Source organism: Pogoniulus pusillus, chromosome 22, assembly GCF_015220805.1.
Source record: "Pogoniulus pusillus isolate bPogPus1 chromosome 22, bPogPus1.pri, whole genome shotgun sequence".
Taxonomy (NCBI): Eukaryota; Metazoa; Chordata; class Aves; order Piciformes; family Lybiidae; genus Pogoniulus; species Pogoniulus pusillus.
The window spans coordinates 20,888,084-20,915,967 of record NC_087285.1 but is presented as its reverse complement, the minus strand read 5'-3'; the positions used below and the strand labels follow the sequence as shown (position 1 = coordinate 20,915,967).

At 48.9% G+C, this 27,884-nt stretch overlaps 2 protein-coding genes across 6 annotated transcripts in view; one reads left to right on the top strand and one right to left on the bottom strand.

The window, feature by feature from the left end:
* Positions 1-133: 133 nt before the first annotated feature.
* Positions 134-11,410, top strand: PKD2L2 (polycystin 2 like 2, transient receptor potential cation channel). The gene is made up of 9 exons (XM_064161340.1): positions 134-230; positions 2,266-2,399; positions 4,240-4,496; positions 5,186-5,401; positions 6,666-6,894; positions 7,576-7,746; positions 9,160-9,341; positions 10,468-10,588; positions 11,243-11,410. Exons 1-9 carry the CDS (start codon positions 134-136, stop codon positions 11,408-11,410), a joined length of 1,575 nt encoding a protein of 524 aa, XP_064017410.1.
* Positions 11,411-14,969: 3,559 nt separating this feature from the next.
* FAM13B (family with sequence similarity 13 member B) overlaps positions 14,970-27,884 on the bottom strand; it is a 61,305-nt gene continuing 48,390 nt past the window's right edge. For 4 of the 5 annotated variants that reach the window (XM_064162158.1, XM_064162153.1, XM_064162156.1 and 1 more), the window contains 9 exons: positions 26,455-26,584; positions 25,026-25,107; positions 24,516-24,745; positions 23,644-23,727; positions 22,401-22,496; positions 20,057-20,140; positions 19,791-19,963; positions 19,001-19,102; positions 14,970-17,395 (listed from right to left, as the gene is read on the bottom strand). In XM_064162158.1, coding sequence (XP_064018228.1) covers positions 17,272-17,395; positions 19,001-19,102; positions 19,791-19,963; positions 20,057-20,140; positions 22,401-22,496; positions 23,644-23,727; positions 24,516-24,745; positions 25,026-25,107; positions 26,455-26,584 — 1,105 coding nt within the window. In that variant the 3' untranslated portion in view covers positions 14,970-17,271. The remainder of the gene's footprint in view (positions 17,396-19,000; positions 19,103-19,790; positions 19,964-20,056; positions 20,141-22,400; positions 22,497-23,643; positions 23,728-24,515; positions 24,746-25,025; positions 25,108-26,454; positions 26,585-27,884) is intronic. The other variant, XM_064162157.1, reaches the window with a different exon arrangement.

Genomic DNA, 27,884 nt, shown 5'->3' with positions numbered 1-27,884 from the left:
CCGCGTCCTGCCCTCGCCACGGCCCAGCCTCACGGCCCAGCGGGCCTCGGCCCCAGGGCGGCCAAGGGTCGTCGGCAGGCGCTGATGTTCTGACTCCTCTCGGCCCTCGCTGGTATTCTGCCGAGCAGGGGCCATGAAACTCCGGGGCAGGTCCATCAGGAAGCTGATGCCGCAGAGCACCCATCGGGAACTGGCCGTCTACGCCGTCTTCCTGGTAGCCCTCTGCACGCGTAAGTCACCGCCGACTTCTGCTGCGCCACCTGCCCCTGTGCCGCCGCTCGGCCCTGCGCCACCTGCCCCTGTGCCGCCGCTCGGCCCTGCGCCACCTGCCCCTCTGCCAGCACTTAGTTCTGCACCACCTGCCCCTCTGCCAGCACTTAGCTCTGTGCAACCTGCCCCTCTGCCAGCACTTAGCTCTGTGCAACCTGCCCCTCTGCCAGCACTTAGCTCTGTGCAACCTGCCCCTCTGCCAGCGCTTAGCTCTGTGCAACCTGCCCCTCTGCCAGCGCTTAGCTCTGTGCAACCTACCCCTGTGCCAGCACTTAGCTCTGTGCAACCTGCCCCTCTGCCAGCGCTTAGCTCTGTGCAACCTGCCCCTCTGCCAGCGCTTAGCTCTGTGCAACCTACCCCTGTGCCAGCACTTAGCTCTGTGCAACCTGCCCCTCTGCCAGCACTTAGCTCTGTGCAACCTGCCCCTCTGCCAGCACTTAGCTCTGTGCAACCTGCCCCTCTGCCAGCCCTTAGCTCTGTGCAACCTGCCCCTCTGCCAGCACTTAGCTCTGTGCAACCTGCCCCTCTGCCAGCACTTAGCTCTGTGCAACCTGCCCCTCTGCCAGCGCTTAGCTCTGTGCAACCTGCCCCTCTGCCAGCGCTTAGCTCTGTGCAACCTGCCCCTCTGCCAGCGCTTAGCTCTGTGCAACCTGCCCCTCTGCCAGCGCTTAGCTCTGTGCAACCTACCCCTGTGCCAGCACTTAGCTCTGTGCAACCTGCCCCTCTGCCAGCACTTAGCTCTGTGCAACCTGCCCCTCTGCCAGCGCTTAGCTCTGTGCAACCTGCCCCTCTGCCAGCGCTTAGCTCTGTGCAACCTGCCCCTCTGCCAGCACTTAGCTCTGTGCAACCTACCCCTGTGCCAGCACTTAGCTCTGTGCAACCTGCCCCTCTGCCAGCACTTAGCTCTGTGCAACCTGCCCCTCTGCCAGCACTTAGCTCTGTGCAACCTGCCCCTCTGCCAGCACTTAGCTCTGTGCAACCTGCCCCTCTGCCAGCACTTAGCTCTGTGCAACCTGCCCCTCTGCCAGCACTTAGCTCTGTGCAACCTGCCCCTCTGCCAGCGCTTAGCTCTGTGCAACCTGCCCCTCTGCCAGCGCTTAGCTCTGTGCAACCTGCCCCTCTGCCAGCACTTAGCTGTGCGCCACCTGCCCCTCTGCCAGCACTTAGCTCTGTGCAACCTGCCCCTCTGCCAGCACTTAGCTGTGCGCCACCTGCCCCTCTGCCAGCACTTAGCTCTGTGCAACCTGCCCCTCTGCCAGCACTTAGCTGTGCGCCACCTGCCCCTCTGCCAGCATACAGCCCTGGGCTAGTTGGAGGCTAACTGGACTACTTTAATGAAAAGAATTAGATGCTAGGCTGTGAAAAGGAAACACTGCTGCTGTCTGCTGCACTCATAGGCTTGCTGAGGTGGATAAAAGGACACAAACATAGATAAGACAGTGTCTATCTGTCAGAGTGTGTTTCTCTTCTGCTTGGATCTGTGTAACCCAACTAATCCTTCTGCTTCTAACCCCCCTTGCTGATCCTCCAAACTCACCTTGCATGTAAGGCAGACTCTGGGATAAGGTAGAGGGGTGGGGAGAAGGTGGAAGGGTGGTTGGGAGCCCCTCCTGGGGACTCTGATTTCTGGGAGGGCTGTTGTGGTTCTGTATTATTTCTAACTTGCATATCTATCTATCTATAGCTGTATATATTTGTAATACATTGTAACTACCTGCTCATACATTGTGCTAAGCTGTGAATGTAGAGCTTCATTCCCTGACTGCCAGCCAGCTGAGTCTAGGCTAGGTGATCTCCTAAGATTAGGGTGGTGGGTGACTCCCAAACCATCACCACCCCTTGCACCACCTGTCAGGCACCCAGCAGTGTCACTTCACTCCAAATTGCCCCCACTGCCCTTCCCTGGCAGCATGACTTACAGCTGGAGCATAGAGGCATGAGAGTATGCCCCAGTTTCAGCTTGAGAAGAATCTCCTCTCTGCCCCTTCGTTGCAGTGACGCTTGGCATGGTGAGCTCCGACAGGTACTACCTGCACAAGGTCATGTCCCAGGTCTTCGTGGAGGCCTCTTCCTCTGAGGACAGCAGGATTGCTTTCAGGAGCATTAAGAGCAGAGATGATTTCTGGAAGGTAAGGCTTTCTTTGCAGAGATGTTTTCTTGGAGAACAAGAGTGTTAATCCAGGGAAAAAATGGGGGATTTGGCCTCACCTTCAAAAAACAGACTCACAGAATCAAGCAGGTTGGAAGAGACTTCCAAGCTCATCCAGCCCAACCTAGCACCCAGCCCTGGCCAATCAACCAGACCATGGCACTAAGTGCCTCATTCAGGCTCTGCTTCAACACCTCCTGCCACAGCAATTCCACCACCTCCCTGGGCAGCCCATTCCAATGCCAATCACTCTCTCTGACAACAACTTCCTCCTAACATCCAGCCTAGACCTCCCCTGGCACAACTTGAGACTCTGTCCCCTTGTTCTGTTGCTGCTTGCCTGGCAGAAGAGCCCAACCCCACCTGGCTACAGCCTCCCTTCAGGGAGCTGCAGACAGCAATGAGCTCTGCCCTGAGCCTCCTCTTCTGCAGGCTGCACCCCCCCAGCTGCCTCAGCCTCTCCTCACAGGGCTGTGCTCCAGGCCCCTCCCCAGCCTTGCTGTCCTTCTCTGGGCACATTCCAGTACTTCAACATCTTTCTGAAATGGAGAGGCTCAGAACTGGACACAGCATTGAAGGTGTGGTCTGAGCAGTGCTGAGCACAGGGGCAGAATAACCTCCCTTGTCCTGCTGGCCACACTGCTCCTGATTATAAACACTTATTCATTTAGATACAGATGAGTGAAAACATAGGCAGAAATAGAGCCCACACCAGATCTGCAGATAGCCAGCAGATAGTGTTCAGGCAAGGTACAATGCTTGTGTTGAAACATCTTTGTTTAGAACACAGCAGAGTTTGGCAGTGGCACCCCAAACAGACATGCTGCAGTCTTACTCTGGGTAGTCTCATTACACGTCTCTGATAGCACTGCAGAGGGACTAGAATTGCCTCCTAGCAGAAAGATCACAGAGTCACAGAACTTCAGAGGTTGGAAGGGATCTCCAGAGATCAAGTCCAAGCTCCCTGCCAAGGCAGGTTCACCCAGGGTAGTTCACACAGGAATGCATCCAGGCAAGTTTTGAAAGGCTCCAGAGAAGGAGATATCACAACCTCTCTGGGCAGCCTGATGTCAATATATTGTTCTTACAGAGGTGGAAATTGTATCCTAGCTTAGACTCTGGAGCTATAAAAATCCTGAGAACCCTGAGGAGATTTCTGTGCTAAAAAGTAATCAGAGAGTCATGAAGGTTAGAAAAGACCTCTATGATCATTGAGTCCATCCTTCTACCCCACATCTCCATGAGCACTAGACCATGTCCTCAAGTGCCACATATACTTGGTTTTTGAACAGCTGCAGGGATGGGAGCTGCAGCACCTCCCTGGGCAGTCTGTTCCAACACCTGCCCATGCTTTCAGTAAAAAAAAAAATCTCCCTAATACCTAATCTAAACCTCCCCTGGGGCAGCTTGAGGCCATTACTCCTTGTCCATTTGTTGGTTACATGGGAAAAGAGTTCAACCTCAGCCTTACTCCAACTCCTTTCAGGTAGATGTAGAGAGCAATAAGTTCTCCTTCAGCCTCCTCTTCTTCAGGCTGAAGCTTTAAATTGGACATTAGGAAAAAGCTTTTCACAAAGAGAGTGGTCAGGGACTGGAATGAGCTGCTCAGGGAGGTGGTGGAGTCACCCACCCTGGATGTGTTTCAGGGTGGTTTGGATGTGGTGCTTAGGGCTATGGTTTAAGGTGAATCTTGTAGAGCAGGCTTACAGGTTGGACTTGGTGCTCCTGAGGGGCTTTGCCAGCCTGCCTGTTCCTGTGATTCCTATATCAGTGGTGTTTAAAACTGCTTCTGGGTCTCTTAACCTCACCTGTCTGTGCAGTTTGCAGAGGGACCCCTTCTGGATGGACTCTACGGGGACAAATGGTACAACAACATAACATTAACCTTCCAGCACAACAGCAGCCACACTTACTACGAGAACCTGCTGGTAGGAGTGCCTCAGATCCGGCAGCTGAAGGTCCACCTCAACAGCTGCTCCATCCACCCCTATTTCCGTGCTGCTGTGAAGGGCTGCTACAGCCACTACCGCTACGGAGCTGAGGACAGGACAGACTTCGGGCCAGGGAACACACCAGAGTGAGTCCTAACTCAGCACAGAAACGCTTTGGAAGACCTCAGCAGGTCCTTAATGCCAGCCTTCTGCAGTGGGTAGCAGCCACTCAGGCAATTAGCTGGTTTCCTCCCATTCCCAAGGAGGTAAAGCGTGAGTCTGGGCTTGTGCCAGCATTCTAGATGGGAGCTTGGCATGGCAAACGTATGGCAGAGGGACAGGAAGAAGTGGAGGCAGCAAAAGCACATGTTGGTGGGCCTGTCTCCTCTATCAGCTCTGCAGAAATGCTCAGTTAGGACAATTCATCACGTTTATGAATTGGAGCCATGCTAAAATGCTGTGGGAACAGAGCCAAGCAGCCTGCTCCACACACCTAGCACTAACTGAACACAGCCGGGGAGCACAGGAGCAGGCCACGCTGACATGAGCCATGCCAACCAGAGAGGCTCCATTGGTCTGCAAAGGCTCTAAGGCAATAAACTGGGTGAAAGGCAGAGTCACAAGCACGTGGCTGGCTTGTGAGGGCACTGAGCAGCTAAATAGACGAAGTGGGAATAGTCTAAGGCTCTGTTTCGCATGTGCTTAAGACAAAGGCTTCAGTGGTCAGTTGTGGGTGAAGAAGACAAGAGGAGCTAACGAGAGCTGTATGAAATGGAAGTTAAAGTCAACTTCAGTTTCCTTAAGCCGAGCTGCTTTGTTTTCCTGTTCCTGACAGGTGGAAATACAGCTCAGCCTCCTCCCTCTGGTACTGGGGCTCTGTGGCTCTCTACAGCAGTGGAGGATACAAGTTCACCCTACCCAGGTCAAAGCAGGGGAGCCTGAAGAAGCTGGAGTTTCTCAGGCAGAACAGCTGGCTCACCAGGGGAACCAGGGTGGTGTTTATTGACTTCTCAACATACAACACAAACATAAACCTCTTCTGTGTAATCAGGTGAGTTCTTACCTTGGCTGTCTGTGAAATCCAGTTTCCTGAGGCACCAGGCTTCCAGCAGTGCACAGGGAAGGGCTGCTGAGCTCAGGTTATGCAGCCACGTTTCTCAGGCACCAGCTGGCGACTCACTAATTCATTACAAATGCAGGAACTCAGTGCAGGCAGCAGAGCCACAACCTCCCTCTCTAGTTTTTAATAGCTGCTATCTGGTCAGTACAACAGCTGGTTGCTGCTCTCTGTTGGAATGGATTTCACAGGCTTTTGCAAGGCTGAAGGCTGAATTATTATCCTGTTGTCAGGGGAGGAGGAAGACTCAGAGTAGAGTGATCATTTGCTCTTCTGGGACTGCTAAGCAAATACCAGAGCCTGGGTATCCCAGGAAGGGAATACCTTCCCTTTCTCCCTTCAGCCTTCCCTACTATCTGATACTCTTCCATGGGGCACTTAGCCTTCACTTGAAGATCTAGCAGATGTTTGAGGTATTGTTAATGTTGTAATCATTAATATTAAAAACCCCAGGTGTGAGATGATTTGGGGTCTGGGGTGATGAAAAGCTCAACAGGAGCCTGCAGGGTGAGTGCAGCCCAGACACAACCCTGTGCTGGGCTGCAGCAAGGGCAGTGTGGGCACAGGGCAAGGGAGGGGATTCTGCCCCTTGGCTCTGCTCTCCTCAGACCCCACCTGCAGTCCTGGGTGCAGTTCTGGAGCTCCCAGCACAAGCAGGACATGGAACTGTTGGAGCCAGTCCAGAGGAGGGTCATGAAAATGCTGAGAGGGCTGCAGCAGCTCTGCTCTGAGAACAGGCTGAGAGAATTGGGGCTTTGCAGCCTAGAGAAGAGAAGGCTTTCAGGAGACCTTATAGTGGCCTTCTAGTGTCTGAAGGAGGCTCCAGGAGGGCTGGGGAGGGACTACTGACAGAATCTTGTAATGACAGGATGAGGAGGAATGGGTTTGAGCTGGCAGAGGGAAGATTGAAAATGGATATTAGGAAGAAGTTCTTTGCAGTGAGGTTGGTGAGACACTGGCACAGGTTGCCCAGGGAGGTTGTGGAGCACAGAATCACCCAATGTGATCTTTGATCACATTGGGTGCTTCTGTGCTCCACAACCTCCCTGGAGGTGTTCAAGGCCAGGCTGGATGAGGCCTTGAGCAACCTGTTCTAGTGGGAGGTGTCCCTGCCTATGGCAGGGGATTGGAGCTGGATGCTCCTTGAGGTTCCTTCCAACCTAAAGCATAGCTAACTCCTGTCCCCTTCCATTCTCAGGCTGGTGGTAGAGTTCCTTGCCAGTGGGGGTGCTCTCACCTCTTCACACTTCTACTCTGTGAAGCTCCTCAGATACATCACTTACTATGATTACTTCCTGGCTTCTTGTGAAATCTCCTTTGGCCTCTTCACCTTTATATTTATCGCCCAGGAAGCTGTAAAAATCACCAAACTGAAAAAGAAATACTTCAGAAGTGCCTGGAACTGGCTGGATTTGCTGCTGCTGCTGGTGAGCTACCCTTTGACTTTCACCTCTGTGCTTGCCAGCCTAGGCTAGCACTGGCTAGGCAGCCGACATCTCTTCCTGGTTACTCAGCCCCTTGTTGTTGTACACTGCAGAGGCCACAAGGGTCAGCACACCTGAGCCCTTACCTAGCCTTGCTGTCGACTCGCTGCAGCTCCACATCTGTCTACTCATTAGCCACCTACTTTGGTTTAGCCTTTATCTCTGCAGAGCTCTAGCACAGAGCTAAGGCAGCAAAAATAGAGTGTCTGCAGCATGGTGCATAGCTCAAGCTCAGCATTGTCACAGGACAGCTACAGAGGCTGTGGCCAGTGAAGTCTTATCTGCACAGTTCATGACAAAACATCCAAATCAGGCTTTGGAATGGGCTGCCCAGGGAGGTGGTTGGATCAGCAGCCCTGGATGGGTTTAAAGGTCATTTAGATGTGGTGCTTGGGGATATGGTTAGGGCTGAACTTCGTAGAGCAGGGTTAATGGTTGGACTTGGTGATCCCCAAGAGTCTTTTCCAACCAGAATGCTTCTGTGATTCTGTGATCTAAGAAGCTGAGGTTCTTCAAGGCTAACCAAGGGCCTTTTGCATCAGTGCAGATTCCCTGTGCCTAGTGACAGCCTGCAGAGAGGCCAGGCAGCCAGACTTCAGTTCCCTGTCTTCTGCTTTCCCTCAGGTGTCCGTCCTTGCCATTGCCTTCAACATCTACAGGACTATTGAAGTGTCCCTGCTGTTGAAGAAGCTACTGTCTGATCCCCACACCTACCCAGACATCTATTTCCTTGCATTCTGCCAGGTGCTTTACAACACCACGATTGCTGTCACTCTCTTCTTGGCTTGGATAAAGGTATTGGCTCTCCCTGCCTTTGGCTGTACTCAAGAAGCAGTGTTCCTAAGCATGGCTTTCCTCTTTTTGTGGCTGAACTGCTAAGGTGGGGCTGAAGGGAGGATTTTGTTGATAAGATTCCAGAAGAGTTTAAAGTTACCTCCTCTTCATAAACAAAGGTCACACAAATTCCAAGCCCACCTGAAAAAAATAATTGGTGTGTGGGCAGCTGTCTGCAGTGGAGCAGCTGGGAAATCACCATGGCCAAGCAGCCTCCTCCAACTCAGTGCTTTCCTACACCAAATATCACCCAGGTCACAGCACGACCCATGCAGAATAGCTGCAGTCAGTGGAGCTGTTGGCAGCTTTTGTAGCCAAAGCTATGGCATCAGAAGCTACTTCTTAACTTTAAAGAGGAAAGCAAAACCTGTCTGAAACATGTCCAGCTTTGTGCCAGGACACCTTTGATTTCATTCTCACTTGCAGGTTTGCTGATCTCTGGACAGAATAGTCTAATAGTAGAGGCTGCTTTTGTTCCTAACCAGGTGCTCTGGGCCAGACCTGTATGTTTACATACCACTGACAGTGGCCTACTAAACCCTGCTGGCCCTGACTGGGCTCTGCATCCAGCAGACATCAGTGACTGGATGAAACCTCCCAAGGCTGCCTCAGGCCCTCCTATCCCTGAGGTATTTGTAAAACACCCAGCCCAAAGCAGCTGTGAACCAGGTGGGGAAGGTGCAGGGAAGATGCTCACATCTGCCAGAAGCAGTCAGGCTTTACAGTCATGCCCCAAGCACCTGGACAGGAGCTCTGGTGAAAGGTCCCCTCCTTGAACACAAACAGGCTTTTGGCCTTCCTGCACTGCCCCAGCTGAGGCTGCAGAGGGAGGCTGTCTGGGAGCCCTGGCCGTTCACCAGCTCTGTGGACAGTCTTCCTCACTGCATCCCTGCTGTGCCCCAGCTGCACGCTCCCTCTGCATTGTCCTCCCCTCAGACTGAGGGTTGGTCATGCAGCAGCACAGCCATGCTATGATTAATGATTGTCATTGAACAAGGCCCAGAGGATAGCTCCTTACCAAGTCAGGCTGTCAGGGAGTGCTGAGGTGCAGGAAGGTGGTGAGGCTTGCAGTCTCCTTGACCAGGGCTCCGTGTTTGCTGGAGCTGAGCACACATAACCAGTACCCAGCACAGAGCAGTCTACACACTGTTAGCTGTGCCATATCAGTGTATTTGCCTTGCAGAACATTCACCTTCTCCAAAAGCACATCCAGGCCAACTTCTCCTCACAGATACACACCACCAGGCCACTTATTTCTAGGTAGGACTTAACCTGCAAAGCACCATTACAGAAGACACTCCAGAGAGCCTGCTAAGATGTTGCAGTGGGTTTTGATCCCCCACTGACAGGATGTTCTGTTCTCTTCTCTTGCAGATCCTTAAATATGTGAACTTGAACAAAACCATGGCACTGCTGTCCTGCACCTTATCTCACTGTGCCAAAGGCATCTTTGGCTTTTCCATCATCTTCTTCATCGTTTTCTTTGCCTATGCCCAGTTAGGCTACCTGCTCTTCGGGTCACAAGTTGAAGAGTTTTCCACTTTCCAGAACTGCATGTAGGTTGCTTTCTAAACTCCTTGATACAAGCTCCCCCCACCTTGGTGCAGGTGCAGAGTAGTTTCTGCTAAGCAGAAAAAGAGTGCAGGTCTCCAACACTTATTTCATAGAGTAAAACCAGTGTCATTGGCCCTACAATCTGCTTCCCAAGGCCTTATGTCCATAAGAGACCAGATGTGCATGTAGCAGGTTAGGGAAGCACACAGAGGGGAAGCTCAGGAGCAGTTCACCCAGCCGAGTCCCTACGGCTCTCCCGTGCAGCTTTGCCATGTGCAGCCAGGCAGAGCTGGCTCAGCCTGCTTTCCTTGGCCTGTTTGTGAAGGTATCTGCTAAGCCCCCAGCACAAACCCCACAGCAGATCTGCCTGAGAGCCCCGTGTGGCTCAGAGCACAAGCTCCGCATGGGGCAAACAGGAGTTGCTGCTCTCTTGGGAAACCATCCAGCTGCATAGCCAGGAGTCCCCAGATCCCACCTGCTGGCTTGCTTACTTCCTTCCCCAGATGGTTTTTTTCAGCCACTCACTCAATTCCAGGTGCCAGCTGAAAAAGGTTCTGATGGTCCTTGCACCTTGCAGCAGCCCCAAGGTGCCAGCCACAGCGTGCATTGTGCTCTGCTCGCAGCTGCTTTGGGCAGCTTCAGAGAGCCACAGTGGGCCAGGGTGTTTGAAAGCAGCTTTTCATGTCACATCGAGGCACTTCTGAAGCAGAAAAGGCAGGCTCATTCTGGATCTGTTTGGATGTCAGCTGGTTCTCAAATGCTGCAACAAGTATTTACCTTAGCTAGGGATAAAATCCCCTATAGGGAGACAGACCTATACTGTGACCTCCTGCGGACAAGGGACAACGAAGCTACAAGAGGAAGGAAAGGATTGTTTGTTTTTAGAGCAGGGGATGTGTCCAATTCCTGAAAGCCTTTAAAAGTCTCTGTCCTTTCACATTCTGAAATGGGTGTTAAACACCCAGCTCAGCATTGCTGTGTTATCATAGCTGCCGTTTGATTTCAGTCACTAAGGTAAGGGTGAATCGGTCTCAGTTGAATATGTTGCTTCTGTTTCTCAAGTGTTGCTTGCAGCCCTTCTGGGCAGGAGCAGGCAGCCAACCTCATTCTGGTATTTTGCACTCCTAGCTTCACACAGTTCCAAATGGTGCTGGGAGATTTTAAGTTTGAAACCATAGAAGCAGCAGACAGAATCCTTGGACCTTTTTACTTCATCACCTTTGTATTCTTTGTGTTCTTCATATCACTGGTAGGTACCACTTTAAAGCTGCCTTTTGCAGCTGTTCTTTCATGCTCTGAGACTGTTTTCAGGATGACTCTGGGCTTGCCCTGGCTGCCCCTCAGTACACCTGGGGAGAGAGAGAATTCTTTTGCAGAAGTTCCCAGCAAGCAAAACATTTCCCTGCTCTGCCTTCCTGCAGCCAGCCACAGAAGGGGCTTTGGCACCACCTTGCACCTTTCACTCTGCTGCAGCACTCATGTCTCAAGGTTTTGACGTCTGAAAACTGAATTGGCTGCTCTTGAAAGCTGCATAGTGCCAGCCCTGTCAGGTGGGAAGGCTGAAGAGACTTTGGTGGGACTGTAGGTGTGGGCTTGCTTTATCAGGTCGATGCTTTTCTCTAGTTAAAGATCATCTGACAGATGATCTACAGGACAGGAAAGCTGGTGGCACTGAGGAACTGGGGCCTCCTAGCCAGCTGGCAAATAAGCTGTTTGTCTCCCAAGAAAACTCCCTAAGGTTAGCAGAAGATTTAAGTGCATGAGGAGCAGGTCTGCACCGAGCAGAGCTCTTAGGTCCCCTGGTTACCTGCCCTAGCACAGAGCAGCCCCCAGAACAGCAGCCCCCAGAACAACACAGATGCAGTTTCCAGAGTGAATACCTGACTGCATCCCTCCTGTGCAGAGCATGTTCCTGGCTATCATAAATAATGCCTACTCAGCAGTCAAAGCAGAGTTTGAAGTGATGTCCAGTCAAGGATTTCAGATGAAAGACTTTGGACAGGTAAGTGAACACTTCTGTGACTTCCTCATTGGGTTCAAGATAGGAGGAGTTCTAAGCTACATCACTTAACAAACAGCCTAAAGCAGCTGGGCCATAACCATTTAGGAACACCCAGTGTGTGACCTCTGACAGACAGACACTCTCCCACCAAGCCCACAGGAGCTCCTAAGGGTGGGTTCGGGTGCAAGGAGCCTACCTTTACCCTTTTGAAGGAAGCACTGCAGAGCAGCCTGGTTTGTGAGCTGTCCCATCACCAGCTCACGTCAGTGGGTAGTGGTGCAGCTCTTCCCAGCTGAGAAACTAAAGGTCTTTTCTGTATGGGGAGAAAAGTAGAAATGTGCACCTTTGTAAGTTCACCTTTAAAAGAACCACAAAGTTCAGACCCTAAGTGCCAGCAACGAGCGAAAAAGGGGAACAGATCTTTCCCTAACTTCCCAGCTCACCTTGAAATCACAGCCTCCTCCTCCTCTCCTGCCAGATGCACACAGGCTGTGCTGCTGCTTCTAAAACATAGGACTGAGAAAGTCTCCCTTCTCCCACAGGGGAGGGAAGAGCCCCTTGCAGGCTGTAAGCACCACATGTGCAGGCCCCAAAATGACATGTAAATTCCTGTGTCCTGTCTTTATGGAAGGGCCAGAAGCAAAAAAAATACCTACTCTCAGCTGGAGAACATTTTTCCCCCAGAGCTGCACAGTCTTTGCCTGCCTGCCCCCTTCCTGCACGAGTGACAGGTAGAGGTGTCTCAGAGAGCCATGCTGGCTTTAACATTGGTTTGTTTTGTCTCTCTGGTGTTGAACAGAAGCAAATTGAAGACAGACGTGGTCGGATATATCCACCTGCTACGGACACAGACACTGCTGCAGCTCAGGGCTGCATCTCCACTGCAGAATTCCAGCTGTAAGTGTCTGCTCCTGCAGCCTCATTCCCATTCCAGGGCAACTGCAACCATAGCTGGAACCCCGAGTGACAGTCTGAAAGTCACAGAATGTTAGGGGTTGAAAGCACCCCCAGAGATCATCCAGTCCAACCCCCATGCCAAACAGGGTCACCTAGTGAAGGCCAGACAGGAACACATCCAGGCTGGCTTTCAAAGTCTTCAGAGAAGGAGACTCCACAACCTCCCTGGGCAGGCTGTTCCAATGCTCTGTTGCCCTCCCAGTAAAGAAGTTTCTCCTCCCATGGAGGTGGAACCTCCTGTGTTGTAGCTTGAAGCCATTTTCCCTGTCCTATTACCAGGTGCCACTGAAAGAGCCTGGCCCCTTCCTCTTGATACTCACCCCCCAGATATTTATAGGCATTATCCAGATTCCCTCTCAGTGGTCGTAACACAGTAAAGTTCTCTGATACAGGATGACAAAAGCTGCCTTCAGGGAGGGAGGAGGAAATGAAATTGTTTGGTACAGCAGCTTGTGACATCAGTCAAGAGAATCTCAAACATTATCACTCTTCCAGAGCATGGAGCTACCAGACCTTGTGCTCGTGAAGGGTTAATTCAGGACTTAGACCCTCGTCAGCTTGCACAAGTGAGCAGAGGAAGGCTGCAACTGCAAGTTTTAAGGGCAGCACCTCCTTGAGCTATGTTTTTGTGTTGTAGGCTCCTCAGGAACATGAGTGAGCTGCGGGCAGATTTCAACGGAGCGCGATGGAAGCTCAGGAGAGCCCTGAGACTCATGCGGCAGCAGCACAGGAAGCAGCTCCAGTGACGGAGCTGGCCTGGCACCTCACACTGTAAATAAATCCAGTCCCCACGCCCCAGCACCTTCATTTTCTTCTTCCTATTTATGCCTAGGAGAAGCAGGTCTGTTAATAAAGTTAGACACCACTGCTGCTTCTGGCTCTTCTCTCTGCAAGTCCCAGCTGCTTTAACTGAAGGAACTGACCAACCTCTGCTAGAAGTTTTGTATCTCTGCAAATACCTGAACGTTTATTCCTCTGCCTTTTTTGGGGCTGCTGTGAGACACAGATGGGTAACCACGAGAGCAAATTACAAGCAGTGTTACCCTGGGCCTTCTCCCTGCCCCTTCTCCATCCCTGGCCCAGTGCAGCCCTCGCCTTTACCACCCAGAGTCATAGAATCAGACAGGTTGGAAGAGGCCTCCAAGCTCAGCCAGTCCAACCTAGCACCCAGCCCTGGCCAATCAACCAGACCATGGCACTAAGTGCCCCATCCAGTCTTGTCTTGAACACCTCCAGGGATGGCAACTCCACCACCTCCCTGGGCAGCCCATTCCAATGCCAATCACTCTCTCTGACAACAACTTCCTCCTCACAGCCAGCCTAGACCTCCCCTGCCACAGCTTGAGACTGTGTCCCCTTGTTCTGTTGCTGGTTGCCTGGCAGCAGAGTCCAACCCCACCTGGCTACAGCCTCCCTTCAGGGAGCTGCAGACAGCAATGAACTCTGCCCCGAGCCTCCTCTGCTGCAGGCTGCACACCCCCAGCTCCCTCAGCCTCTCCTCACAGGGCTGTGCTCCAGGCCCCTCCCCAGCCTTGCTGCCCTTCTCCAGACACCTTCCAGCACCTCAACATCTCTCTGGAATGGAGGGGCCCAGAACTGGACACAGGGCATCCAGCATGATCATTTGCCCTCACGTCCCCAGACCATTTTTCTTATTGCCAAGTTTAATTCTTACTTCTCAACAGTTGTTGTTTCAGGCACCTGCTGCTTCCAAAGCAGCTCACTGCTGCCTTCAGAGAAAAAACGACTCTTCTGCGAGACTCAACAAACTCTGCCGTTCCGATGAGGCCTTAACCGCTGCCGCCACTAGAGGGAGCCTCGCTTCAGCCGCAGGCCAGCCCGGGCCATGAATGAACGCTACAAGGACTTGGGCTGCGCAACCTCCTGCCCTGCTGAGCGTCCCTCTCAGTCTAATCACAGTATGGAGGAGCGTGGAGAAGAAGCAGACAGGTTCCATTTGGTTTGTCTTGTTCCCATTTACCTGCATTGCCACACATCCACAAGCAGAGTCTTCAGCTTCAGGAGTTCTGTCCCCTGCCAGGCCTTTGGCTGAAGAAAGGTGGATTGACACAAAACAGAAGTCAGTTTGAGAGGCCTCCATCACTTCTCCTGTGAACTTACAGCTCTGTCCTATAACAAAATCGGTTTGGTCCAGAGGAGGAGCACTTGCTGCTCTTGTACTTACACAGCAGTAACAGCTGTCTGAGGCCATTATGGATAGACACAATCAACCACCACTCTTCGGGTGAAGGTCTGTTCCTCAGCAGTGAGTTCCTTGGCCCAGGAACAGCTGGATCAGCTCTCTGCCCCATCTGCTCCCGAAGCTGCTGCTGTTGGAGCAGGAACAAGGAACTGTCAGAGTTTGCTCCAGGCTGGCACCACAGCAGGATCCTAGCCCTCACCACAAGCCAAGCTGTCAGTTCAGGAGCCCATTTGGTCACTTCCCTGCTGTCAGGCACAGTCTAAACAGGTAAAACAGGTCTGGAACAGCCGCAGCTTCATCTCAGCAGCTAAGCCTCCACCAACAGAGTGTGCAGCTCTGCTGGCAAGCTGCAGGGCTCAGACCTGCCTCAGCAACAGCCTGGAGCTACAGACAGCTACAGGAAGAGCCAAGGACCCTCTCTTTTAAGAGGTGGCAGTGGAGGAGAAAGCATGATGGGAAGCAAAGATGTATGACAATAAAGGTTAAGGTACTTTTATTATAAAAGTCTATACAATGAGCCCCAGACATAGCAATGCAATTATATCTGGTTTAGTTATATATACTCCATATCTATATATCCACTGAGATATATAGGGCTTGCTTTTCCCAAAGTAAAACTGTTATATCACAAAATGCCTAGTTCTACCATTTATTTATTGCTCAACAAGGATGGCACAAAACCACACTCAGCATAACTGTTGCCATGCTTATTATCTACTATACTGAATAAACAGCCAAACACTGCATAACGAACACGAAGCAGCTGTTAATTCTGAATTGGAACCAGTCTGATCACTCACTCACTTATAAAAATATTGGAATCATATAGATTTAAGCATTATAAAGGAGGAATATATTATTTAAAACATTTAAATAGTGCATATTGACATTTTGCATGTGGTATATAAAACACAAACATTCATGTACAACACTATACAGTACACATCAGTTTCAATGTTTGGATACACCCGTGTCTGCAGACTGAGAGAAAAGTAGCTGAAGTGGACATTGCACAATGGAACTGAGTCAAACTGAGAAATGGTCTCAAGACTAGGTTAACCTCATCGTTCTCTAAGGTCCCAGGTCATCTTGCAGTTAAAAAAAGGAAAGGAGAAAGAAGGAGGGAAAAAAAAAAGAGAAGGCATACCACCAGTGCTCGAGAGTTTTAGTGCTTTTTTTGTTCTCAAGTCCAAAAGGACAACGCCTACGAGCAGAGTAAAATAAATCAAGAAGTACTCTACAGTACACAGATGGAATCTGAGCACTACGAAGCCTACTTCCAACCTATTTCATATGCTTCAAGAGAGCAGAGCGAGTCTAGGAGGTTACATGCCAGCCGTTTCTTAGCGCCGCCGAAGGAGAAGTTCGGTTTTGGTCTTTCACAGAGCAGTGGGAATCATTGCTACGCTGCCATTCGCCAGTCACCCAAACATGCAGGGAGAGCAGTGCATGCAAAACGTGGCCACAAACTGATACACCGAAGAGAAAACAAAACGAAACTAAACCCAAAACCCGGAGAAAGCACCAGTTCAAATGAACAGTTACAGAGTTCTGCCAGATCAAACCCAGCTGCTGATGGCTGTTGCAGAGCATAAAGCTAGGAGCTAAATCATCATTCAGCACAGCAGATGTGATACTCAAAACATTTGTTTCAACTCTGAAGCTAAATCATGCAAGGCCCATAAACTGTTTTGCTTACATCGTAAGAGTTAGGTAACATTTTTTATTCTCCAACTGTAAAACAAAACCGTTGATAAACAGCAGTAATTTATTCTTTTTTCCACCCTGTGGTGCACATGAACTACACTGATTTTAGCCCTTGATACCACACTTACTTCAGGTACAGTGGAATTGCAACTGTCCTAAGCCAGCTCTTTTTAGCTGGAGCTTGCACAAGGCCGAGTGCCATCGCGCACCGAAACGCTCCTTACGTTCCTCAGCTCTTCCTCAAGCGGAGATGCAGCATCGATTCAGACAAAACACTATGTCACCACTAGCTGATGAACAACAACCCAGACCATGAGAAAATGAGCAACAGTAACACAAGTCCTGTAGGCAGCATGTGATAGAACTCTGCAGGTTCTTTCCCAGTTTTAAAAGACACTAAAAGCAAGGTCACTTTCTGCTTTGTCCACCGGCATCTTTATCAAGGAGCAAGAGTGACCACTACTGAGCAAAATCCAGAGGTGGTAATGATTACTGTGTAACAGATGCAATTTAGAATGCCAAAAAAAACCCCTACCAGTTGTTCCACAGCAGTCTTTTGAAAGGAATTTCAGTCTGGTTTTAGAGTGTTCCAGGGAAAAGAGCTGCACGTTTACATTTGCCTCTTTGTTTTGCCCTCCGTAATAAAAAGACCCTAGGCCAGAGGAGTAGTTCAGTGAAGCATTATGGTATTGATCACTTCTTCAACAATGCAACAAGGTGGTTAAGAACAAAAGTCTCAAAGTACTTGAATGCTAAAAGAAAAACCAAAAATACCTAAAATCAAAGCTATGGTTGTTTTGGAACAAGATGGATGCATCTGTAAGACAAGGCTCTGATGGAAACTGTGTTTGCTAAAGTTGGACAGAGCAGTCTCAAGCTTGGAAGTATCACCTGCTCTCTAGACAGGACCCACTCACCCTGCAAACGTGTTCTAGTGGCACCACAATAAAGTGCACAAGCTGGATTCTTTCCACAGTGCATGACAAATGAACACAAGCACCCGGTAAGTACAGTGGTAGCATATGGAAACATCAGGTGATTCAATGGGTTGGAGGAACAGAATTTAAATTGACTTTGAAGAATCCTGTTTGCTGATCAGGACTTCCAACAGCCTCAGCTTGGCTTTGATTTTCTTGTACTCCCTGTACTCGTCCAGCATGGGAACTCGATCTTCTTTCTGAACATTCCTGCAAAAAGCAGCACACCTCAGGTTACAGAAAATCTTCCACGCTGCAGCCAGCCAGACAGGAAAGCGGCGCTGCGCAGTTAGCTTAGGGCCCATCAAGCCAGCCTGGGCAGCTTGTTCACCAAGAGCACACGCACAGTCCTGACTGAGCATCTTGTAACTAGAACTGCCATCACCTCAACAACTGACTGGAAACCCCAGCAGCACGGATTAGAATCATAGAATCAACCAGGTTAGAAGAGACCTCCAACATCATCCAGTCCAACCTAGCGCCCAGCCCTGGCCAATCAACCAGACCATGGCACTAAGTGCCCCAGCCAGGCTTTGCTTCAACACCTCCAGGGATGGCGACTCCACCACCTCCCTGGGCAGCCCATTCCAGTGCCAATCACTCTCTCTGACAACAACTTCCTCCTAACATCCAGCCTATACTTTCCCCGGCACAACTTGAGACTGTGTCCCCTTGTTCTATTGCTGGTTGCCTGGCAGCAGAGACCAACTCCACCTGGCTACAGCCTCCCTTCAGGGAGCTGCAGACAGCAATGAGCTCTGCCCTGAGCCTCCTCTGCTGCAGGCTGCACACCCCCAGCTCCCTCAGCCTCTCCTCACAGGGCTGTGCTCCAGGCCCCTCCCCAGCCTTGCTGCCCTTCTCTGGACACCTTCCAGCACCTCAACATCTCTCTTGAATTGAGGAGCCCAGAACTGGACACAGTACTCAAGGTGTGGCCTGACCAGTGCTGGTCAGGGGAAGAAGAACCTCCCTTGTCCTACTGACAGAGCTTTAGTACAGATCTCTCTTCAGCTTCCCTTCCCTCTCTCTCAAGACTTTACTAACAGGCTACAAAAACCTTCAGGTGCTCTTAAACACCAACACCACTGCAGCCACTTTGTGTTTTCCCTGCATGCAGCCTGATCCACAAACACAGAGAGGACTGGACTTCATCAATTCATCTGTCTTGCTTTTAAATCAACCCTTCATTACTTGCCACCGAAGCCCAAGGGAGTTTCGTCCCAAACCCACTAAATGCACAATGAAGGCACACTGGTGAGACTTTGTGTGACCAGTGGTCCAGGAGTTCAGAGTAGAAAGCAGAGTTATGTGACGATGTCTGCCAGTCAAAAATGTCACTGGCCTAAGAGTGTTCTTAGTTTTGTTCATGAGCTGACAGACCTCAAAAAACCTCCTATTATGCAACTGGAGCAGCAGTTCAATCAGATTCCTAATGATAGATATCCAAAGACAAAGCCCAAAAGAATTAAGCCATGCAGAGAAGAATGAAACTTCTATACCCCCTGCACTGTCAGGACTGCCCTACTAGAACAAAGAGCAGGCAAACCTCCCTGCCCTCTCTTAAAAACAGAGGGACAATCTGAAGGGGGAAGGGGGTTGGATTAAAATTCTCTCAAATACTGTTTCAAATGTAGCCTCTCCCCAGTTCTTCTGTTTTCACTATTAGACTTTACAGAGTAACAGAGGAAACAAAACTTGGGATCAGGCTTCCTCCAGTAGTAAAAGCAGATTCCATTTGGCAACAGTCACACAGAAGATTGGAGAGGGTAAAAAACAGTTGGCTACAGAGTGAGGCTGCTTTTGTGCTCCACAAACCTTCCATTCTGCTGATAGAACTCCTCTTCAAACTCTCGCAGTGTCTTACGTAGCTGCTTCTTTTCAGCTCTGGCTTTCCACAGCTGCTCTAACAATTCAGGCCTAAAAATTCCAAGTGAAAGAAGAAAAATACTGTTGGCTATATAATGAAACTTAAATTCTTCCAAGGCATACTCAAACCCAACTGAGCTAACTGCACTGATGATAAACCTGCCTTGCTCCTCAGGAATGTGTCTGTCTGATGGTGAAACGTCGACAACAAAGTAGGAGTTAATAAAAGGCTTTAATTTTTCTCCTGTCTACACAGCTCAAGGAGGGCTGAAGGTTTAGAAGATACTAAACAGTTCAGTGAATATAAAAACATCTTAGTCAGGCACAGAATCTTAGAAGGGTCTGGGTTGGAAGGGACCTCCGAAGGTCATCTAGTCCAATGCCCTCTGCAGTAAGGAGGGGAATCCTCAACTGGATGAGGCTGCCCACAGTTCTGTCGAGCCTCACCTCCCCGGGATAACCTGTTCCAGTGTTCCACTATCCCCATGGTGCAGAACCTGGTCCTAACATCTAGTCTAAATCTGCTCTAGTTTGAAGCCATTTCCCCTTGTCCTATCACTACAGGCCTTTGTAAAGAGTCTCTCTCCAGAGAGGAAAGAAGACTCCTTCAAGCCCAACACTCCCTATGAAGTGCTGAAACTCCCTTCCACCCAAGGCCTTCTCTTTGGTATCAGGACTGTAAGTGCAAAATCAGCAACTTCTGTAGCAGGGTTTGAGTCACTTCTTGTTTCTGACATACATAGAAGCAGCCCGGGTGCTTGACAGCCTCAGGTCTCGGGTCAGTTTCTCTTGACCATCTTCAACATCAGACTCAGAGTTTTCAACTGGGCTTAAAACAGGCTGGGTTTGGGCAGCAGCTTTTAAGATATCATTCAGGTCTGCAGACAAACCATCACTTTCTTCCTCCTCTTCCTGAAAGTCAAAGCAGAAGTTGAAAACCAGTATGAAATATTTTGGTTGTCTACTGCATGCTCTGGGAGGTGTTGTTCCAAAAACTGGACCCACCTTAATTTCTTCAAAGAAGTGGGCAGTTTCCCCTTCAATAATGGGCTGCAACATCTGCCCCCGCCTCTTGGTTGATGGTGACCCCTGCAAAAACAGAAGTTTGCTTCATTAAATGCCGTGTGTGGTCAGAGTCTTGTTCAAGTCACCCAATACAGACACACAGGATGGCAGAGGCTGGAAGGGATCCCTGAAGATCAACCCTCACGTTAGAGCAGGTTCAGATTTCTTGTCTTAGAAGAAGGAGACGCTGCAAACATAGTTACAGAGCACAGACAAACAGCCATATGACCCCAAAAGCTCAAGATGCCTCAAAGCATCCTTGACACAGAAGAAACAATACCTGAAACTCTAATATTCCTCTTAATTAAAAAGCATTCTCCTCCTTCCTGCATATTGTGTAGGAAATGCACAAAGTTATCTCCACATTTCATATTCACTCTTATTCCTCCCAAACAGCAGGGAGACTATAAACATACACAAGGCCAGAGCTGGTGTTTATCTTCTGCCAGGCATATACCAGGCATAACACTGCCAGATTCTTTTTGCAGACCTCTCTGAAGTGCTGTGTAAGAGTTATCTGTTGCCACCTTAAAAAGAGAGAGTCTAAATCCTTTGAACCTCAGCCCGCACCAGGGTCTGCTGCGGTACAGGTATCCCTGTCAGCTGTGCACATGCAGTGTGGTACTCCTCATCCCTTAGCCCCGGACTCTTTGAACAGGAGGAAGGTGAAACACAAAAGCCACACAGATAACGACCTGTCAAAAAACTTTAGTGGATGAAAGTTAAATTAGCTTCCTGCTTCTTTGGACACAGGCCTCAGTGATTAGCATCCCATGGTACCCCAAGGGGTATCTCATGGACATAAGTAAATAAAAAGCAACTCTTGAAGTACCTGGCACTGAATGTAGCTTACCCAGAAGCTATCACTGAACAATTCCTGGTAATTAGAGAGCTCCACATGGCAATTACAGCTTTCAAAAGCAGAGGCCTGTGAAAACTATTTTACAGACACTGCCTACAGCAGATCAGAAATTATGTTACCAAGATCTCTCTTGAATTTTAAATCCTTTTGCCTGACTATTACCTGTCCCTGTATTGCACAGGAAAAAAACAAGACCAAAAACACACAACACCACCACCACACATAAACAGGCACACAAGCACACTGTGGTATAGTCAGAAAGCTCCTGATAACATGAAATGCACCTCAGCTGGTGAGACAGATATATGAGGTGAACAGTGGGATAAAACCCAACTAGTGAAGGGTAACACCTAGGACTCGCGAGCCACGGAGAAATGCTTAGGGGTTTAGGAGCAACCTGTGTTTATGTAATTCTAAGAGAAACACTTACAGAAAAGCCCTTAAACTGAAGTCTGACTGCAGTGTAAATCACATTTTCCTATACAAGCAGTGTATGTGGAAGAAAGGAATGATCTTGAACAGCTGATCCCTTTATCTCAATGTACTTCAGTTTAAAGAGGATAGCCAAGAACAGTCAGAGTCAACATAAACAGCAGATTAAATTCCTGCTGAGTAAGCCACTGCCCAGCTATGTAATCTGGTAGAGAACTGCTGGTATGTAAGGAGAGTCTCTCACGACAGCTATGCAGTCCCTTGTAGAAGGATCAAATAGCTACTACCACAACTGTTTTGCTGCAAGTTTGGGTCAGCAGGCAAGATTTTGATCACAGCTCACGAAGAACAAAGACAGTCAGCTGGTTGGGATTCCTCAGCTGTTGTGCAGGTGCTACAAACAAGCTCACACTGATCTCCTTGCACAGCATGAACACTTTTCTTCATCTCTCACAAGAGCAGAAAGAGAAGAAAGACTAGAAAGCACTGCAAGTTAGAAGGCAATGAAGTGCAAACACAAGGACAAAGCAGAGCTGTCGAACAGAAGCTGCAGACGTTGGTCACGAGTCTGACACAGGGCAGAACGATGGAACGAAATGGTTTTCATGGCCCCCTGTCACTCATGCCTCTGGTGACAGCTACCTGCAGCAGAGGAGACAGACTGCTTTACTGCAACTGCTGTTACTATTCTTGGGAAGATTCAAAGTACACTGTGCCCTATGCATCCATCCCTAGTGACTTGGGAATGCCACAGCAAGTTGAAACTGCTTATTTACTTCCACCAAGAACCATTTACTTCCTAAGAGCCATCAAGGTCACAGCCAGCTTTGAACTGCTCTGCTCTCAGCAGTAAACCAAATGCCTCAAGTACAGTGATGACAACATCCTGTACCTTCCACAAGAAAGATGTCTTTCATGCTCTTCTAAAGGCAGCCTAGCAGTTCAAACGTGGGAAAAGCAAAAAACAGAAATAGCATTTGTTTTACTCACAAGAATAGGAGTAATGCTTGCTCTAGTTAACATTTGTTTTACAAGTCTGTATCTGTCATAAAGTGGCTTCACAATATGTCTTTCTTCTCTAGTAACCTAAAGGCAGAGAAACCACAGAATTAATTATACCAATCACTCAGTAACAGACAAGCAAACACAAAGCAGTATGCTTCGCATGCCAGGCCACACACATTCCACTTAGGAACACCGAACTAAATTGTGTGTATGAAATCAGATTGATGCAGATAAAGGGGAGCAAAAGGCTGCTGTTTCCTTCTCTTCTTTTCATACTTTAACTCCCTGTGTTTTTCAGAAAGAAGTCTTAAAGGCATCCTAAAAGTTCTGGGGGCTTCAATAGAAGCAAACTCTCTTTAAACTCCTGTGGCAGAAGAGGCAAACCACGGACTGAGACCTGAGAGAGAAGACTGCAGGCCTAGCAATGATGATGGTTCTGCAGAAATGATGGGGGAAAAAGAAAAGATGGAACTGCAGAGAGATTGTGTCTGATACCTGATTTACCTGCACTCTTGCCACTCTGTACTTCAACACAGTAAATCTTACAGACCCTCCTGAAGAGTTACTGGCATTTGCTCCCTACAGGGACTGTAGAAGCACACCAGTATCTCCAAGACCATTAATCTTCTTAGCTTTTACACTCCAAGGCTTGGTCAGATTTATACAGCATTGCTGACTATAAAGCTTATGTGCCAAGTCCAGAAGGCTGATAGAAGGGGAATGGAAAGATCTCGTGACTGGACTGGTGATGCTGATCACTGTCCAAGACAAAAAACTCACAGAACTCCAGGCACTAGTTGCCAGTCACTCATTCTGACTTCCATATCTCCAGTTCTTTAAGGCAGATGCCACAGACTCAGCAAAAACGAAGTGAAGAAGTCTTTCCCTGGCTTGCTTTTGTGACATTCAGAGCAACATTTCAGGCCTTTTCTCAGGAAATTCAGCATTTGCTTCACAGACATGCAAGGCACCAAAGGAGCCCAATTACTCTGCGAGCTCAACAACCCACTGAGGTGTGGGAAAAGTGCCTCATAATAGAGACATCTTTTTAGAAGTGAAAACAACAGCTTTCTCTGATGGCAACAGGGAAGCCAGCAGGTAACTCTGTGTCTTGGAGAAGAAATAAAAAACCCCAGAGCAGCATCAAATTGTGGTACTGCTCCAGCTGAGGAGTGCCTGCTGCCTGTGCACACCCCGACATGCTCTGAGGAAGGAAACCAAGCATTACCGGCCGTCCATGCTGACTTTCATAATAGAGGAGGCTTTTCTGGAGAGATGTTTTCTCTTCTACCAAATGGTCCTTTGTCATTTTCTGTCAGAAGAATAAGTCACACCTTGTCAAACACCAGTCACTTCAAGAATTTTGCTACATGATCAGCTATACAGATGCCTTAGCCAAGCTTAGTGTAGTTAATAACCATACATCCCACCTTCATCCATTTAAAGCTGTCCAACACTGGCAGCACATATTTGTTAAGTGTTTTAATAAAGAGTGAGCAAGGAAAATGGTTCATAGAATCAGTCAGGGATGGAAGGGAACACAAGGATCAGCCAGTTCCAACCCCTCTGCCATGGCCAGGGACAACTCACACTAGACCAGGATGGCCACAGCCCCATTCAGCCTGGCCTTAATCACCTCCAGGAACGAGGCTTCCACCACCTCCCTGGGCAACCCTTTCCAGGCTCTCACCACCCTCATGCTGAAGAACTTCTTCCTAACATCCAGTCTGAATCTCCCCATTTCCAGCTTTGTTGCATTGCCCCCAGTCCCATCACTACCTGACAGCCTAAAACGGCCCTCCTCAGCTTTCCTGTAGGCCTCTTTAAGACACTGACAGGCCACAATAAGGACACCTGAGAGCCTTCTCCTCTCCAGACTGAACAGCCCCAACTCCCTTAGTCTCTCCTCAAAGGAGAGGTGCTACAGCCCTCTGATCATCTTGATCACTTCCCCACAGAGCCTGAAATACAAGGGCTAGCTACAAGGCTGACAGACAGAGGCATCATTTTGCTGATGAAATGATACCTGAAGTGTCCAACAGTGCTCCGTTTCCCTCTGTTACGCTCTCAGAAACCACCTACCCATAACTTCACACTTACTTTTATGTCTTCTGGCAGACATCTCTCAACTCGTTTTTCCTTTAATCTCTTCAAAATGAGTTCCAGGGTGGCTTCCTTGGTGGGCTTCTTCTCTTTCTGCACAACACTCATCTCGTCTCCATTTTTTTCATCCTCTTGGTCAAGGGAGGAACCAAAGCTTTTTGGAAGAGTGTTACTTCGTGGACGTGGCTGAGGTATGAATTCTCCATCTGAGCTCCTCTGTTTTGCATCTGCAAGGAGGAAAAACTGCTTAAGCCAGAGGCTGAAAAGAAACCACTCTCAGTTTATTTAACTGCAAATACAGGAGCTGAACAGTCTGCACAGGAGGTTTTGTCTCTAATGAACTAAAACCAAAGCAACGAGAACTATTTGAATTTAAGTTGTCAGTAGTTCAGACTCTAGAAATGAAGCATTTGTATGGTCCTGTGGAATTTTCCTGAGTGACTTAGACATTTCAGTCACACAGATCACTTGTGCCTGTAGAAAACCTGAAGCTGTAGCACCTCTTACCTTTGATTTGCTTTCTCAGTTTGGTAAGTTCAGTCATCCATTTTAAAACCTTTGGATTGGCTGCAATATCGCTGTAGGAGGGCTGGAAAGCAACACAAACAATGGCATTTGATGAAGTCAAGCTCTCGAAATCTTGTTCATAAATGCTTCTTCCAAGATCTGGTAACATTTCATACAACCAACCAGGTTGGAAGAGACCTCCAAGCTCAGCCAGCCCAACCTAGTACCCAGCCCTGTCCAATCAAACAGACCATGGCACTAAGTGCCTCAGCCAGGATTGGCTTCAACATCTCCAGGGACAGCGACTCCACCACCTCCCTGGGCAGCCCATTCCAATGCCAATCACTCTCTCTGACAACAACTTCCTCCTAACATTCAGCCTAGACCTCCCCTGGCACAGCTTGAGACTGTGTCCCCTTGTTCTGTTGCTGGTTGCCTGGCAGAAGAGACCAACCCCACCTGGCTACAGCCTCCCTTCAGGTAGTTGTAGACAGCAATGAGCTCTGCCCTGAGCCTCCTCTTCTGCAGGCTGCACACCCCCAGCTCCCTCAGCCTCTCCTCACAGGGCTGTGCCCCAGGCTCCTCACCAGCTTTATTACCCTTCTCTAGCCACGTTCCAGTACCTCAACTTTCATGACAGTAAGCGTGACTAGGAACATGGATGCCATTCTTAGGACCAGATCAGATCTCAGTGCCAACCTGAGGGACAACACAGAATGGGCTGGGCTGGAAGAGACCTCCAAAGCTCATCCAGTCCAACACTGTATGCAGTCAGCAGGGCATCCTCAACAAGATCAGGTTGCCCAGGGCCCTGTCAAGCCTCACTCTGAATATCTCCAGAGATGAGGCCCCAGCCACCTCCCTGGGAAACCTGTTTCAGTGTTCCACCACCCTTGTGGTGCAGAACTTGTTCCTAACATCCAATCTAAATCTGCTCTGCTTAGTTTGAATACATTGCCCTCATCCAGTCACTGCAGGCCTTTGCAAACACTCTCTCTCCATCCTTCAAGTAGGTGCTTCAGGTACTGGAAGGTTGCTATTAGGTCTCCCTGAAGCCTTCTCTTCTCCAGGCTGAACAAGCCCAGCTCCCTCAGCCTGTCTTTGTACTAGAGGTGTCCCAACCCCCTGATGATTTGCATGGTCCTCCTCTGGACCTGCTCCTTCAGCTCCATGTCCTTCCTATCCTTGTGAAAATAAACCTCAGGCAAGACAGATCTCATCTGGCATCCCCTCTCACTCTCACCCTTTCTTGGCCTCAGGCATTGCCTCAGGTTTCCTGGTACTGCTGTTGCTCAGTTCACTCTGCAGACAGTAGTGTGTAACAAAATCCTTCTCATTTGTAGCCTCACAGTTATTCAGTGATGAGCTACACAAGGAACTTGTACCCTGCAGCCCTGTATCCTGAGTACATTCAGAGGTGGGAACTCACCTTACTGTTTTTCTCTTTTTCAAATTGTTCTTCAAACTGCTTTATCTTTTTCTGTAATTTCTTGACAAGCTGGTAAGGTGTCCTGTCTTCCCTTTTGTCATCTTTTGAGCTAAAGGATGACCTTCGTGTTCTGTATTGAAAGTGAGGTTTAAATGTCAATTAAGTCATTAAATGAGTGCAAACAACCTACATGTTTGAGTAACAGCTGGCTAACTTCCTTTTTTTTCTGCAGTTCATAATCCATCCTTTAGATGTTTTTAGTCAAAGCTATTTGCTGCTGGATCAGAAGGTTTATCTGCTGCCTTCAAACCTTGATGCTCTTTTTCCTTTCTCTAGTTTCACCAATACAGAAGAACAGCATCTGAAATTCAAGTGTAATAGCCTAATGTACTGTTAATTCCATTGTCCTTACAACAGTTCAGATCTTTCTGATGGCTAAGTTACTTAGATAATTTAGTAGACACTCAGTACCTCAGGTGCTGGGCACAGAATAAAGCCTAGGCTAGAAGCTGCCACTGAACAGTCCCCAGTAACCAGACAGCTTCACCTAGCTGTATTAGGCAAGTTATTAGATAGTGATCTGAAACACCTGCACCATCTGTTGGTCTGTGTTTCCAGAGTATGTGGTTCTGGTTTTTACTCTCATTTTGCACTTGTTCAGCTCCTTGATAGCTGCAGCTTGTGAGAAGCCTTTTTATTTCAAGGCTGACCATGAGAATTTTTCAGTACACTTACTACTGAAACAACCCTCAGCAGAGCTACTGACAACTACACAGCCCAAGATACTAGAAATATTAATCTAATAATCCATTAGTGTAGATCCTTTTGGTTTCAAAATGAGAACAGCAATCAGGGCAGCCTTCTGCATCAGTTAGCTGTGGCTAACTGGAGAAAACTTGGGCAAGTATCTTTTTGCATCTATAAATCTTTTTCAGGCAGAACTGGAGACTCTAAACTGGGTCTTTCATGTTCCAGAGTATCTCATTTTGCTGAGATTTCTTCCTTAACAGGCATGGAAGCACTTCTTGGATTCCCCTGCACAGTAACAGTAGTAGAGAGTAGAGGTCACAGGTTATTTAGACCTGTGGAGGGTCACGCTCCCACTGTCACAAACAGGTTGCAGTTTAGTTACAACTCTACTTTCATACACTGGCTTAAACAGACTCAGCCCTCTACATCTACAGAAGACCTGCTTTAAGAACCCCATCTCTTCACTGCACAGCTGTCCCATTCCTCCCCCTCTAACAGCTGATCCTTTCCCATGACCCTCTCACAGCCCACATGAAGAGTCGCCCAGAGCATCACTGCACACTTGAGCTGCCCCGGTTAGTATGGCCTGGCAGTCTGTCCTGGGAGCTCATAACACGACATGCAACACAAATCTACAGCTATGCAACACGAAGACAGATCTTCACACCACTGGGAAAATA

What these genes read in the sequence shown, in the direction of transcription:
- PKD2L2 (XM_064161340.1), top strand. Translation starts at nt 134, where the DNA reads ATGAAACTCCGGGGCAGGTCCATCAGGAAGCTGATGCCGCAGAGCACC. An exon ending in AACCTCTTCTGTGTAATCAG is followed by an intron (nt 5,402 to 6,665) that starts GTGAGTTCTTAC and finishes TTCCATTCTCAG; the next exon opens with GCTGGTGGTAGAGTTCCTTG. An exon ending in TTGTGTTCTTCATATCACTG is followed by an intron (nt 10,589 to 11,242) that starts GTAGGTACCACT and finishes CCTCCTGTGCAG; the next exon opens with AGCATGTTCCTGGCTATCAT.